Raw genomic sequence first — 16,709 nt, forward strand, 5'->3', positions numbered from 1 at the left:
TGGGCTACCACCAAACTATCTATGTGCATTTTATTGCAGCTATTTAAATCCTGAAGGATAAGTAGCTCATAGATGAATACTGCAGCTGTTCCATTTAATGCAGCCACTGTCTTTATTCATCTTATATATGTTTTACCTGTAATAATCACTTATACAAGTGGGAGCATCATCTCTCCGGAATAGAGCCTATGTATAAGTAGGAGAGAGAACATATTGACAAATAGAAATCTGAGTAACCCTGGATAGAAAAAGACATCAGGGAATACAAAAGTGGTAGAAGCGGTAGAATTCTCACCTGCCACGCGGGAGGCCTGGGTTCGATTCCCGGCCAATACACCTAGATTGTTAGGACAGAGCATTTTATTGCAGCTATTTAAATCCTGAAGGATGAGTAGCTCATAGATGAATACTGCAGCTGTTCCATTTAATGCAGCCACTGTCTTTATTCATCTTATATACGTTCTACCTGTAATAATCACTTATACAAGTGGGAGCATCATCTCTCCGGAATAGAGCCTATGTATAAGTAGGAGAGAGAACATATTGAAAACACACTATTATTTGGAACAACTTATCTCTATCCTTGATAATCACTGAAACTGTCGTCTGGTTGCAATTAACCTTGGTATATAATCACATGAGCCATAAGAAATGAATGGCTCATGCGATCAGTCATAAGCATAAGGGAATACCATAGAGTATCAAGCCAATATAAGCTTGGGTCTGCGTTATACAAAAACATACTCCGGACTTAACACCTATTGGTGACATATCGGGGTGATTTCTACATAAATCAATCACCGCGATATTGTTCTAGAAATAATAAGAACAAATACGACCCAAGCAATATTAATGAGCAACTGTTATAAATGGGACGACAGTACTAGTAAATGTGTGTGTCAGGTACAATATTACTGACTGTAAATTAACAGACATCACTGTACCGTGACTAATCAGAGGACATCAGGCCTACCCTGTGATAGAGAACTAAAAGTGTTCAAGGTCACTGACAGTGAGTGCTTCACCACACTTTAATAAACATCTGGTGGTGCAAGTCATTGACAAATAGAAATCTGAGTAACCCTGGATAGAAAAAGACATCAGGGAATACAAAAGTGGTAGAAGTGGTAGAATTCTTGCCTGCCACGCGGGAGGCCCGGGTTCGATTCCCGGCCAATGCACCTAGATTGTTGGGACAGAGCAGTGTTCATCTATATATCTAAGCCCTACTGTTTTTAATTATTGTGTGACTTTTAGCACATATGAGAAAATATAAGGACGCCTTTTTATTATTTAAAAATCAATAAAAGCTAAGTTTTATTATTTTTGGTCCTTTCGGTGACAAGTTTCATTAAAGTTGAAAAAGGATTTCATTGCTACGGTGACAGCCTTTAGGGGATGGGGAGCATCTGCTGATTCAAATGTCTCATGACAAGCATATGATTGATCTCTGTATTGAGGATGGAGGAACACGTGGAGATCACTAAGAGGTTGACCACAACTTCTGCTAGACCATTAGATACAGCTACAGAATTGTAGTATGGGGACAGGATTCAATGCTCACGAGTGTGGAAAAACATCATGGCAATTATTGCCATCCCCTTCTGAGAAGAAGCTCATGAAAAAGCGGGGGGTATACTGCCAGCAGTAGTTGTTCTCTGCCAACCCTCCAACAAACTGATTCTGGCCACTGCAATGTTTTATCTAGCAAATTGCACACTGTGCACTGCACTCTGATCACATGAGTAGCACTGACCAATCAGATAGCAGGTTTAGAGCATTGGTAGTCTAACACTGCCAATGCACTATGGGGGTTAGGTAGTATGAAGATTGCATTTACTATCTTGGACAACCGAAAATGAGACACAAAACTGGCAGATGGGACAGATGGCAAAGAACTACTGCAAGTAATATACCACCCGCTCTCTGTGGGCCCAGGATAGAATTACGTCTCAAAACTGGAGGAACACTTTAAGGATTCACTTCATAATGATAAAAACATAAGATAAGCAATCAACAGTGACCTTCACAAAGGAACAAAAAACTGAAAAGAAACATTTAATACATGAATATTTGTTAGGATTTTGAACTTTTCTTAAATATAGCTTTGGATTTTAGTTGATTCTTCTCTTTCAAAAGTTGCCGCTCCTTGAGACCTTCCCGTTTCTCTGTCCACTTTTTCATTCCTTGATCAATTTCATTATTGAGCCTGATGATACGACTCTGCAAAAGGAGGGGAAAAAGTTATGCTATAAGACCAATAATCACAGAAACCAGCCGGTGTAACATATATCACGGCTCTGCTTGCATTGCATTCATGCCTTACAGTGCTACAAAAGCAATTAGACACCAGAGCCAAAGAAAAATGGATGGATGTAGTGAGAAGCTCGAGTTTGGAGGGTCTAGGGCCAAAGAGAGTTGAGTCTAGTATAGGGTCCCATCTAACGAGGTCATCTTGTCACAGGCAGATGGACACCCGCAATCTGATGACAGCGTGCGCAAAGAACTCCAACTTTATATGTATAGTAAATATAGCTGTACTGCAGTGCAGAATTGCCTTATCCAATGTTAGCATACTTCCTGACATTTCTAGCACGCCATTGCACCATTTATACCTTTGCTTCATGCTTTGCATTCAAGCACACAAGTTGGGTATATCTAGCAGATAGGTATGTGACGAACATAGAGTGGCAAGCTGCACGTATGGGCACCAATGCGTTTTTAATGTTTTTCAGTTAGTCCACTTTATAGGAAAGTGGCGCAGATTACAGACTACAAGCGATTTTCGCGTGATGTAAGAGTGAGTAAAAATGCACAATTATGAAACCGACGATTTCCTTCACATTTGCGATGTCGCGAGGAAAAAAAGCGCTGCATACTCTATCTTTCTGTGATGTGCGATTTCCCCCCCCCCCCCTTTGGTGCCTTCTCTTTATTGCATCTTAACGCACCAACTTGCGATTTTCATGCCATGCGTTTTTAACATTAGAAAGTCCTATTGACTTTCGCGCTAAAACAAATCATGTGATTTGATTTCAGGTGGCAGCGATGTCAGATTATTCTCAGGAAAAAGCATCACTGACGCTCAAAAAATGCAGGAACAAAGATCCAATCTACATTCCCTCTACCCTACCTTTCTTTCCATATACCTTCCCTTCCCCCTATTCACCCCTTCCCCCCCTTATTTTTTGTGTTTCTCCCACGCAAGGAGTTTGGGATATTTCTGGTGTGACATGCTGTTATAAGGGCACTGGGCCGAAGCAGTCCTTGGTCCTGACTCTCGTTATACATCAGATTTACCGACAATAGATGCATATTTCATCCTGTATTGTATATTTCTCCTTGGCGATGAGAGATTGTTATTTATATGGAAAACTTCAATAAAAATTTAACTTAAAAAAAAAAAAGATGCAATCTACATTTCTCAGTACTTCTTTAGGGTTCGCTATGTTGAGGGTTTTTTTCTGTGTGTGCTACAGACAGTTAGGGAGCATAATCTGCTGTTTTCTCTATATGCAGTTTATAGAAGACATCACAGCAGCAGCCTTCACCCACTAGATCAGAGAGAACTGAAAATTGGATATACAGCCTGCAGAGCGAAAACAACTGCTGATAAATGTCATAAATAGTGCTATTCCTCATGTACACAGATAGCAGCTTACTCTGGAAAGTCACCTGAAAGTACAGGTACACTTCAAATGTACCACCAGATCAGTAGACCTGTCTGTGGTGTAACCAAAAGGATTTCTAGTTTTACAACTACCAAGAATGTTAAGCGAATATTGTCTGGAATGCTAAGGAGCTGTGCAAGGCCCTATAGGCCACGATCAATTATGGGCACATTTACAGTATAGGTCTATAATACGGACAACTGCTGGTATCTTGACCTGAACTCAGAGCATCATAGATTCCTAGTTCAGGTCAGGATATCTGCAGTCTTGGACCGGGACATTCGTCCACATTATGGATGCATAAATGTGCAGATAATACGCTTGTGTGAAACTGGCCATATACAGAAGCATATACTGGCTATGTACTTACAGCGAATTCCTTGTTCTCCTCTTTTCTCCTGGTCTGTCCTTTCCATGGTTGACCTGGTCGCCCATCTGTTAAGAGATGATAATACATTGAGAGTGGAGGAGAAACTATGTACATAATGAAAAGTAAATAAATGTTTACAATTCAAAATGCATAGGAGAACTTTGCTAAACTGTTCATACGCATAACAATTCCATGCATCCAATAACAGTGCAGTCATCAATAGCTCAAAAGTTTGACGATCAACTAAATTTGTGCCCTGTCTTTTCAGATACTTTTGCGGTCTCTCTAAGGCTAAGTTCACATCTACATCCAACGTCCTGTTCAGAGCCTCCGACGCAGATCTGGCACAAAGTCCTGGATGAAATAGTGCAGCATACTGCGCCATTTTGACCTGGAAAATTTTTTCCTGCATGCTGCACAGAGTCCATTATAGACAATAGGGCCTGTCTGTTACCGCCCAAGTCTGGCATGTACCGAATTCAATGCTTTTGGCTTTCTGTTGTTTGGTTCCAAAAACAGAGACAAACAATGGAAGAGAAGAATTCTAGCGTGAATTTAGACTGGCAACTACAGGGTGAAAATAGAGTCACAACACCTCATGCAGCGTTGGCTACCTGCTCCCAAATTCAGCGATAATCACAAAGCTCCATAATACAATGACATCCCCACCATATAGAGTCCCCACAGTGAAGCTATATGTCTTCCATATAGCATCAAGTTTAATGTGTTTCCCAAGTTTAGCAATACTGCCCTCTCCAATGCAGGGTGCAGTCATATGTGCTTCATACACAGTGCAGCCTATTACCCTCTTATATACATGCATCTCCTTCCCCCATGTAGACTAAACAAACCCCTCTGTACTGCGCCTGATAACATACTCTCTGCCCTAGTGACTGCAATCCCTGCTAGCCATCATAAACCGCTCCTGCAGTCACACCGTTTCTGCCGTCACACGGCTAACTGTCTGACCATTGTCTATGTGTATAACATCGCTCACTCCCCACCTCGCCATACCAAGCACATCTCCATCTCGCCATACCGTGAACATCTCCAGCCCCTTTACCTTCTGTATGACCCCATTACTTGTAGTATGTAAGCCCGTTGGAGCAGGACCCTCACCCCTATTGTTTCCATCATCTGATTACTATGTAACCATGGTTCTGTAATGTTTGTATTTTGTCTTTCTGTATTCCCCCTGTCTATGTAAGCGCTGCGGAATATGTTGGCGCTATATACAAATAAAGATTATTATTATTATTATTAGACTACTACTCTTTATCAGCAGACAGATTCACTGTGTGATGCCGCCACCTGCTGGCTGAAATGATTAGATCTCCTCTACAACAGCAATGCGATTCTGTACTCTGGCTGAGAACTACTGATCTGTTACTGTTCTACTGCTTGTTCACATTTCTGAAAGTTGCTACTTCTCCACTTCCTGCATGAATAATATGTTCCTAATCTATGTAGTAAAGCTTAAAGGGGTTGTCCAAGTTATTTTTTTCTTTTTAAATCCGTATTCCCCATGCGCAAACATGATAACAATCCTATAATCACCTCTCATGGGTCCACACAGCTCCAGCATCGCACCTCCAGACTCCCCTCTGACGTTATGTTTAAGGGCTGCAGGAGATCACAGGCTGCTGGAGCCAATCACAGACCTCAATATTCAAGTGCTGAGGTCTGTGATTGGCTGCAGCAGCCTGTAACGTCCGGTTCACAGACTACCTCTGCAGCCTGTTAACAGACCTGTAGAGAGGTGTAGTGCTAGAGCTGCAAGGACAGTACAGTATCGGACCTTGTGAGATTTCCCTACATATCTCCCATGTCAGGCGAGGTCTGAGGCTGTTCTGCATATGTATATTACACTATGCAGAAGAGAGCACCGATATCAGAGCTCTCTTCTGCATAGTGTAATATACAAATGCAGAACTGCCTGTGACATCGGAGCTCTCTTCTGCATACGTATACTACACTATACCAATGTGGGAACTCTCTTCTGCATACGTATACTACACTATACCAATGTGGGAACTCTCTTCTGCATACGTATACTACACTATACCGAAGTGGGAGCTCTCTTCTGCATTCGTATACTACACTATACCGATGTGGGAGCTCTCTTCTGCATACGTATACTACACTATACCGATGTGGGAGCTCTCTTCTGCATACGTATACTACACTATACCATTGTGGGAGCTCTCTTCTGCATACGTATACTACACTATACCGATGTGGAAGCTCTCTTCTGCATACGTATACTACACTATACCGATGTGGAAGCTCTCTTCTGCATACGTATACTACACTATACCGATGTGGAAGCTCTCTTCTGCATACGTATACTACACTATACCGATGTGGAAGCTCTCTTCTGCATACGTATACTACACTATACCGATGTGGAAGCTCTCTTCTGCATACGTATACTACACTATACCGATGTGGAAGCTCTCTTCTGCATACGTATACTACACTATACCGATGTGGAAGCTCTCTTCTGCATACGTATACTACACTATACCGATGTGGAAGCTCTCTTCTGCATACGTATACTACACTATACCGATGTGGAAGCTCTCTTCTGCATACGTATACTACACTATACCGATGTGGAAGCTCTCTTCTGCATACGTATACTACACTATACCGATGTGGAAGCTCTCTTCTGCATACGTATACTACACTATACCGATGTGGAAGCTCTCTTCTGCATACGTATACTACACTATACCGATGTGGAAGCTCTCTTCTGCATACGTATACTACACTATACCGATGTGGAAGCTCTCTTCTGCATACGTATACTACACTATACCGATGTGGAAGCTCTCTTCTGCATACGTATACTACACTATACCGATGTGGAAGCTCTCTTCTGCATACGTATACTACACTATACCGATGTGGAAGCTCTCTTCTGCATACGTATACTACACTATACCGATGTGGAAGCTCTCTTCTGCATACGTATACTACACTATACCGATGTGGAAGCTCTCTTCTGCATACGTATACTACACTATACCGATGTGGAAGCTCTCTTCTGCATACGTATACTACACTATACCGATGTGGAAGCTCTCTTCTGCATACGTATACTACACTATACCGATGTGGAAGCTCTCTTCTGCATACGTATACTACACTATACCGATGTGGAAGCTCTCTTCTGCATACGTATACTACACTATACCGATGTGGAAGCTCTCTTCTGCATACGTATACTACACTATACCGATGTGGAAGCTCTCTTCTGCATACGTATACTACACTATACCGATGTGGAAGCTCTCTTCTGCATACGTATACTACACTATACCGATGTGGAAGTTCTCTTCTGCATACGTATACTACACTATACCGATGTGGAAGTTCTCTTCTGCATACGTATACTACACTATACCGATGTGGAAGTTCTCTTCTGCATACGTATACTACACTATACCGATGTGGAAGTTCTCTTCTGCATACGTATACTACACTATACCGATGTGGGAGCTCTCTTCTGCATACGTATACTACACTATACCGATGTGGGAGCTCTCTTCTGCATACGTATACTACACTATACCAATGTGGGAGTGTTCCTCTGCATAATGTTAGAAACATATGCTATACACAATGTATGCTGTTATAAGATGCCCCTATATGGCACTGTACTACAGACATAGATAGAATCATTAGAGAAATTAGAAATGAAGAGTTGTATTATATAAATATATGTAATATTAATATTACATACATTTACAGCATAATAATAATCTTTATTTGTATAGCGCCAACTTATTCCGTAGCGCATTATTACAAATGATCTTCCCGATGTGAAACACTCATAACTCACGTTAAATTTTCAAAAAATTGCTAATAAAATCATCATGACAGTTCAAGGAATCCACAACTCGCTTTACCACCCAAAATAAAAAAGAGCTGGGCAGGGTGCGAGTGGGAGGGAAATTGGATTGGAAAGGGTTAAACCTGCATTTTTCTAATCATTTACAAGCTGCATCATCTCCAAAGAAGTGCTGGTAGGCAATAATGTATAGAAACAGTTCAATATTCTCCAGCAAGATTATATATACACTGTGTACACACGTACACACACACACACGTACACACACACACACACACGTACACACACACACACACGTACACACACACACACACGTACACACACACACACACACACGTACACACACACACACGTACACACACACACACACGTACACACACACACACGTACACACACACACACACGTACACACACACACACGTACACACACACACACGTACACACACACACACACGTACACACACACACACACGTACACACACACACACACGTACACACACACACACACGTACACACACACACACACGTACACACACACACACACGTACACACACACACACGTACACACACACACACGTACACACACACACACGTACACACACACACACACGTACACACACACACACCTGCAAAACTCCAGTCTGGAAGATCTGTCAGAGGCCCATATTCTGAATCACTGCGTGCAAAGCCATGCCTAAAGGAAGAAAAATAAAAACGGAGGAGGGTGTGGATGTACTGAAGTCTATAGACTGCATAGGAATTATAGGGTAATGCAAAACACTTACTTAATCCTCCAGTTCTGTGCAGCGCAGAGCAAGGGGCAGCTATGCAAACTTCGTTTCAATGGACACCGTACAAAACTGTGTAACACCCCGGACTGCAGGCGGGCCGCTGAAAACAGACAAGGAAAACAGCAATATTCAGACTTGTATTTCACTGCATTAGGACAGGGGATCTGAAGGGTAACTCCTATAGGGTGGGGGGTGCAGAGAACTAATCTAAGGTCTGTGCATTGTTGGGGGATCCCGTTTAAGGCCGCCTGCACACGGGTGGATATATGCTGCGGAATCCACCGTAAATACCGCTTGTTACTTCCTATGGAGATCCGCTGCTTCCTACATACACACCAGCGGAAATTAATTGCAATTTCCGCTTGCGATGGAAAAATTGCTGCATGCTCCATTTTCATGTGGGCTCCACACGGACGGCTTCCATTGAAGTCAATGGAAGCCGTCTGACCCGCGGCCCGTCTGAAATGAACGTTGCGGACAGGTAGTGGATTCCGCGTTATCGCCTAGCGACAGCACAGGACAAAAAATGTGCACCGCTCATGTGCGACAGCGAGCCGCCGGGTCCATCCACAGTAGAGCCGGCGACATAGCAGGTACGCGCGGACGTCACTGCTGCCAGAGCCGGCTTCCACGTGCGCAATCCGGCTCTGCCGTGTGCAGGCGGCCCTACATTATCGGATGGTTCAAACTGATAAACCATCCTTAGTTATTTCAGAACCCTTACATTTGGCACAAGTTTGACCGGATCTAGACGATTGATTGAGAAAACCCATCCAGGGAACAGACTTCTTTGTGTTTTTGGCTAATGATACTAATGAGCACATAACGAGGGCTAAATGCACAGATTTACCAGGAAGCACACATCACAGTCCTATCTGCTTGGGGAACAGATCTGCGAATTGGGAGGTCTATTTTTAAATAGATGAATCCAAAAATATCTTCCAGTAGACAAATAGTGGAGATGCAGAAGTCAGTGGTGCCCCGGGGAGACAATTAGGACTGTGGCAGTCAGCGGGAAACACAGTGCAGATAGAGGGAGGAATGGATCCTGCGAGCCGACAGCCGGGATAGAAACGGAAGTCAGATACTATGTGGAAGGAACAAAAGCTGCTCCGTACACGGATCCCTGCGCTCAGACATCAGGCCCTCGTGGGCCACGACCAGTCATACACTAGAAGTCGCTGACACGGTTAGAGCACACACTATGGGGTGAGCTTTGGAGAGATTTACATAATTGAAGATGATCCCTTAGGCCGGGCTCAGACGCCCGGGTCAGATTCCGGCTGTGACCCTGCGTATGGCAAGTAACTGTATTACATATGACTGCGGCGGCTCGCAGGCGATCATGCGCAGTGCAGGGTTTTGTGTGTTGGTATATTTACGCTGTTGCTTAGCGATGACGCAGGTACCGGCAGCTCCTGTTAATTGCGTATAGCCTGCGGGTCGGACGCCTCCATTGACATCTATAGAGGCCGTCCGAGTGGAATCCGCTTTACAATAGAGCATGCTGCGATTTTTCTTGCGCTCACAATACATATCCGTTACTGTGAAAGGAAACTGGAACATACATGCCGTTTAATCCGCGCGTTTTACCGCATACCGATCGTCCATGTGGACAGCAATCGCGGAATCTGCAATTCAAATCCAGTTTTGATTTACCGGCCTTAAATTCTTGACCTCTTTCCACAACCCTCCGCTACAAATCAGACCCCGTGTGGAGCAGCCTATAGGGTTTACCAAAACCTTCCAGCCCCCCGACTATATATGTGAGGGGATTAGAAGTGCATCATGATTGCGAGATAACAGGAGGAGGTCTCTGACCCAGCAGCTCTGGAAGGAACAGACTGGAAAACTCCTAAAGCAAAACTAGACAAGCCGGCGCCCCCCACCGATCCGGGGAACGGCGGATGGACTAAAATAACGGTGTTGTAGTTCCCTGCACAGTGGGTGACCGAGAGCGTGGCTGTGCCGGGAAGGAGCTGCTGCAGCCCCTCCACTCTAAGGATCAGCGGGGGGCCGGCGCGGACAACTCCACTGATTAGTAAGTGCTGGTAGAGCCGAGAAAAATGCCATCATTTACTGTAGTGGTAAAGCCCCTTTAAAGAGGAGCTGTCATCCTCCTGGAGCATCCTTACTCAGCCATGTGCTGGGCGCTCCTTCTTAACCCCTTCACGCCCAGGCGGTACAGTGATGTCTCGGGGCACAGTGTATGTATGGAGCTGATCCGGCTCAAGACAGGGCAGGACAGCCGACACCAGCCCGCTACAGCGATGATCAGCATTCACGGCTGTTAACCCTTTAAATGCTGCTGTCAAAATATCCAGATTGGTGTTTGGGGGTCCTGAACATCCCCCTCCATAAGCAGATCACAAGGTGCTGTTTGATTGCTATGGCAGCCTGGGGTCTTACGAAGGCGGCTGTCATGACTGATTGCCTGGGAAGACAATTTACGCTGCTGATTTTTTCTGCAAAGCACGGCTGCGGTTTCTTGAAGTCTCCTCCACATTGCTGCTGCAGCCAGTTCCTCTGCAAGATCTGCATCCTTTCTGCTACCTGTGAACATCCCCTAAGGGCTCCTTCACACCGGCGATCGCGATATCGCTGCGTGGAGAAAAAAAAAAAAAGGCAAAATTGCAACTTTTTCCCAGCAATTTTTGAGCGACAGCGCTGTTTTTCCTCACTAAACATCGCTGCCGCTCACAATTTTCTTGCATGATTTTTTAGCAAAGAAGTCAATAGGACTTTTAACCCCTTGAGTGGCACGCCCGGAAATTTTCTGGGACGAGCTCCACTACTCATAGCGACATAGCCCGGAAGATTCCCGGGCTATGTATCACTATGGGAGCTGCAGAGCACACTGCCACAAGCTGTGACAGTGTGCTCTGCCTGCACAGTCCCACAGAGAGCAAAGCAAGGGCTTTGAAAAACCAGCAGAAGATATTGCCGATATGTCGGCAACCTCCTGCTTTGTTCACAGGTTACCATAGAGACCATCGGCTTGTCAGAAGCAAGCCGATGGTCTCTGTGGCAGGGAGAGCTGGTTGTTAGCTGTCAGAGGACAGCTAGGTACCAGCTCTTACAGCAGAGATCAGAGAAAACCTCCGATCTCTGCTGTGTTAACCCTTTACATGCTGCAGTCTATGTGACTGCAGCACGTAAAGGGCTGTCACTGCAGCATGTAAAGGGCTGTCACCATCGGACCCCTGGAATGTGATCAGGGGTCCTGATGGGTCCCTGTGGAAGTCCCCTAAAGGGACAAAAAAAAAAATTAAAAAAAAAAAAAAAAGGTAAAAAGTTATAAAAACACTTGTCTCCCTTTACTTAAAAAATCAAAAATACAATCACACATGTGGTATCCGTGTGCGTCGTAATGACCCAGAGAAGGAAGTTAATGCATTATTTAACCCCTTAATGACATGGCCCCTTTTTTTCTTTTTTCCTCATTTCTTTTTTTCCTCCCCCCTGTTTAAAAAATCACAACTTGTCCCGCAAAAAACAAGCCCTCATATGGCCATGTCAATGGAAAAATGAAAAAGTTATGGCTCTTGAGACGCAACTGCAAAATTAGTTGAAATTCAATGATTAGACCATTTTAAAAACCTGCCCTGGTGGGCACGACAGGGTGGTAGGAAACCCGCCACTCAAGGGGTTAAATGTTAAAAACGCATCGAACAAAAATCGCAAGTTTGCTCGATAAAAAGGGGGCTCCATAGGAAAAAAAAACCCGTACATCGCAGAAAGATAGGACATGCCGCAATTTCTATTTCTCGCAACATCGCACGAGTGAAAACATTGCAAATGTGCAGGAAACCATTATAAATCATAAGTCTCATAATTCAGCGTTTTACTCACTCTCGCGTCTTGTGGCTTTCTCGCCAGTGCGCAGGCGCCCTAAGGCCTCGATCACATGGGCTTTATTGCCGTCAGATCCACGTTGGATAACGCTGTAATCCCGGACAGAACGGCGAGGCTGAGCCTCTGAGCGCTTATCATGCAGATCTGCACGGGAATTCAGCCTCAATCAACGGTGCGAAAATATGCGCACAACCCAACGCGGTTTATGTGTGGATTTCCCGTGACGACCGCGCCAAGAGCGGACACGCCAAGTATTTTTTTTCCACAACATGAATTTCCAAAATGAACACAGGTATTCCAATAGCGACCGAGGAAGGAAATTGTGCAACATACCCCGCACACGGGTGTAAGAGGGGCGAATGGGGTAAAGATTCGGGTCCAAACAATTGTGTATCTACTAGTATGAACCTAAACGCCCCGATGGGAGGTTACAGCAGGGAGATAAGAGCAGCGACCCCACGGATTTACAGAGGACGGAGATTCCTTCAGTTTACAATTTCCTGCCTTGTTAAATAGCAGATTGGATGGAATTACCATCAGGAAGAAGGGATGTCGTTAGGTGGTAATTAACCTTGCGGATAACGGCCATGTGTAGATGAGGACCGATACTGGATTCTGGCCATTAGATCGCTCATTTCCCCCATGTTCCTGATATTAGGTGTGGAGACTAGGGGCTCTCTCAGGCCGGGCTCACACGGGCGGATTTGGATTGCAGATTCCACAATCGCCGCACTCGCAGAAACCAATTGCATATCCCACGAGAGGAAGCAAAATTGCAGCACGCTCTATTTTGACACAGAATTCACATGCACGGCCTCCATTGATGTCCAGTGCTGGGGATTCCGGGTTCCTGTTCTGCTCATGGAGGAATCCCCATGGTTGAACGGTTCCGTCTCATTGACTATAATGGAGTCCGCCCGCTTTACGGTTTTGGGATGGAAGAAGCAACGTTGGATGCAACAGTTTTCCTTTTGGTATTTGGAGCCTGTTCTGCTGTGGCGGCGCCCCCCTCTGACGTGAATCCACCCTTACATGCAACACATTTTGGATATGTTTTAGACACTTTTGTGCTGTGTCCAAAATAACGTCAGCGGCTTCACAAAAGGCGGATGGCGCTCCTAGATGCAACATTGTGTGTCAAAAATTGTATCAATGTTTTGCCACAAAAACTGGAATAAACTAAAGCAATTAATAGGGGTCATAAAAGTGTGTGAAAAGGAAAAGGTTTGGTGCGGTGTAACCAGAGGAGCAAAACAGGATTGTTCCCAGCAAGATGTAATAGCTTTAAATGGCTAACAAAAATACGCAATGTTATAGCGAGCTTTCCAGCCCACTGAGGCTCTTCTTCAGGCCAAAGTGGGTAAAGATGCGCCAGATTTATCATCCAATATCCCGTCACTGTGCAGATGTAGACAACCTATAATCTGCCCCATCACATCCTGGAAATCATTCAAATATTTCTCCCACTTTGATGAAAACACATTGGCGCAGATTCCCTAATCCCGACTAAATGTTAGACAGCGTAAACCTATACTAGACAGTCTGAACACGCTTGTGTCCTCACAGCGCTGAATGATAAACCCGGCAGGCCTCCGCCCATCAGCTACAGATTACGGCTCCCACACACTTACATTTTTTTAACGGCGCGGTTTTTTTTTTACGCGACTATCAGCGGGACTTTCTAATGTAAAAAACACATTGCAAGTTTGTGATTTTTGCGTGATGCATTTTTAACATCAGAAAGTCCCGTTGGCATGCGCGTTAAAAAATGCGCAAGTGCGCAGGAGCTTTAGAAAACCACCCATTTCTCATGCTAAAAAAAACAACACAGTAAAAGTGATCAAAAAAGTCATCTATACCCCAAAATCACCGACATGGTACCGCTGAAAAATATAGCTCATCACAGAAAAACACAAGTCATAAGTCTTTGAATACAACGATGCTAAAAAAAGAGTATTTTCCAAAAATAGTGTTTTTATTACGCAAACTTAAAAAAAAAAAAAAATCTATCTAGTTTTGGTGCGGTCTTAATCGTGCCATCCTGCAGAAAACACGTATCATGTCACAATGCGTAGTGATATCGTAAAAGGAAAAAAAGAGGCAGAATTGATGTTATTTCATCCTGCCGGCCCAAAAGTGTAATAAAAGTCAAACTTTTTTGCACCCCAAAACGGGCCCAATAAATGCTACAGCCCCCCACGTAACCTGCGAGCCCTCTCTAAGGGCAGCACAGGGTAGTGCCAGCCACACTGATTACAGTGATATGTCTGCTGTGTGGATCTCTGCAGTAGTTTTGGAGAAACTTGCATTTTATCAGTAGCAGCACATGCATAGAGGACTACTTATAGTAGTCCTGGATATTCATGAGCTGCAGGTTAGCTCCGCCCTCCAATCCCTGACAGCCGTCTGCCTATTACTGTGCACAGAGAGAGAGCTGCCAATCATTGGCTGGAGGGCGCGGTGGGTGTGGCTAGCGGCAGCTCATGAATATACAGGACTACTTCTGTGTCCGAGTGCTACTAATGCAAGTTTCTCCAAAACTCCTGCACAGATCCACACAGCAGACATATCAGTGTAATCAGTGCGGCAGACATGTCGACGGTCTCTACATCGTGGTGTTTGTCTATCCCTGAGGCCGCTCTCACATGCGCCACCGTTCACCACAGCATCCCAAGCGCCTCGCTAACCGCGGTACAACGCTCCCGTTGATCTTAGTGGGACTCCTCAGACGTGCGCTCGCACACAGCGTTTGTAACGCCACCATTTTTGAGCGCTGTCTGTTCTATTTTTCTGTGTTTTTTAACGCACCCGGCTCACAATGATAGCGTGCGTTACAAAGCGCTGTGACGGGTTCAACGCTGCGCACAACACGGTAAAATGCTGAGATTATGAGCGTCATTTTCTGGATACGTGAGAGCGGCCGTGAGCTAAATTCACGCCGGCGAGCGCGATGTCAGACGGACAGCACAGCTGCAATCCCGCAATTTCTGCTGAGATGCATTTTGCAAGAAAAACGTATCACATTTCAGCGATTTTTACACGCATGAAAAACGCATGTTTTTTTCAATAGCAAAAGTTTTAAAAAAATAAGTGAATAAATCACATTTCCACGTGCAGTTTTATTGCGCTCTTTTCTCTACCCCTTTGGGTTTTTTTAACCATCCTATTTAATAAAAAAAAAAAAAGCGTTTTCAGCGCAGTGTTTTACAGCGGTCGCCTGCGTTTTTACTTCATCTTTTGTGCAGCGCAGACAGAGCGATCCGATGACGTCACCGGTCCTCCCTTGCGGCAGAGCAAGCACCGTTTTGCAGCGACGCAGGGCATCGTAAACACGCTGCAACGCCAAACCATAAACCATACCGCTTTAGTTTTAGTGCGTTATAGACATTGCGCTGAATCGCTTGTCTGAGACGCCACATTAAAATGAATGGAGGGCCGGGCAGCGGTTTTAGCGGGTGTTAAAACTGCCCGCTTTAGGCCACCTGCACGCGGCGTACTCCGGCTCTGACAGCGGCGCCCGCACGTACCTGCTCTGCCACCATCCTTTCTGTACTGCGGATGGACTCCGTGGCTCGCCGTCGCTCATGCACAGTGGAGGGTTTTTCCCGCGCTGCGCTGAGTAGGTATAATTATGGAGCATGCTGCGGTTTTTCCTGCCGGAGCAGAAATCGCAATTGATTTCCACTGATGTGCAGGAAGCAGGGGATCTCCATAACAAGTAACCGTCGAGATTTGCTGCGGATTCGCGGTGCGGACGCCGACTGCAGATTTTGCAAATACCCGCCTGTATGAGCGCAGCGGATGCTCCCATAGGGGATAAGGGGGGATGCTTGCAGACGAATCACAAGGGGAGCAGGGAAAAAGCAGTAGTCACGTGACGGGGACAGTCTATGATAACGACCATGCAGCTGCGATGACATACGGGTTACAGGGTGTGAGGAGGCGGCGGGCACAGCGGAGCCGCCCGACACGTTGTATGCCATACAGCACGCCGCACGTTCACCCTCCTCACCTAACATGGGCGCCGCCATCTTGCACCGTGCAGCAGGAGCTGACGTGAATGACGTCACTTAGTCAGGTGACTCCAGCGAGGACCAATCAGTTCCGACGGGAGGTTGTCGTAGCAACAGCGTAGCCAGAGCTGTGATTGTAAGTGACGCTCCCGC

The 16,709-nt window shown here is 45.2% G+C and overlaps 1 protein-coding gene across 2 annotated transcripts; it reads right to left on the minus strand.

Moving 5' to 3' along the window:
* Positions 1–2,042: 2,042 nt before the first annotated feature.
* MRPL52 (mitochondrial ribosomal protein L52) lies at positions 2,043–16,709 on the minus strand. 2 transcript variants are annotated; one of them, XM_066603970.1, is made up of 5 exons: positions 16,556–16,709; positions 8,683–8,788; positions 8,524–8,591; positions 4,042–4,106; positions 2,043–2,223 (listed from the first exon to the last, which is right to left on the minus strand). In XM_066603970.1, the coding sequence occupies exons 1-5, from the start codon at positions 16,572–16,574 to the stop codon at positions 2,077–2,079; spliced, it is 405 nt and encodes a 134-aa protein (XP_066460067.1). In that variant the 5' UTR covers positions 16,575–16,709; the 3' UTR covers positions 2,043–2,076. The 2 variants fall into 2 exon arrangements, with proteins under 2 accessions (XP_066460067.1, XP_066460066.1); XM_066603969.1 differs by lacking the exon at positions 16,556–16,709 and adding an exon at positions 16,466–16,541.

The sequence above is a fragment of the Eleutherodactylus coqui genome, chromosome 5, assembly GCF_035609145.1.
Source record: "Eleutherodactylus coqui strain aEleCoq1 chromosome 5, aEleCoq1.hap1, whole genome shotgun sequence".
NCBI classification, from domain to species: Eukaryota; Metazoa; Chordata; class Amphibia; order Anura; family Eleutherodactylidae; genus Eleutherodactylus; species Eleutherodactylus coqui.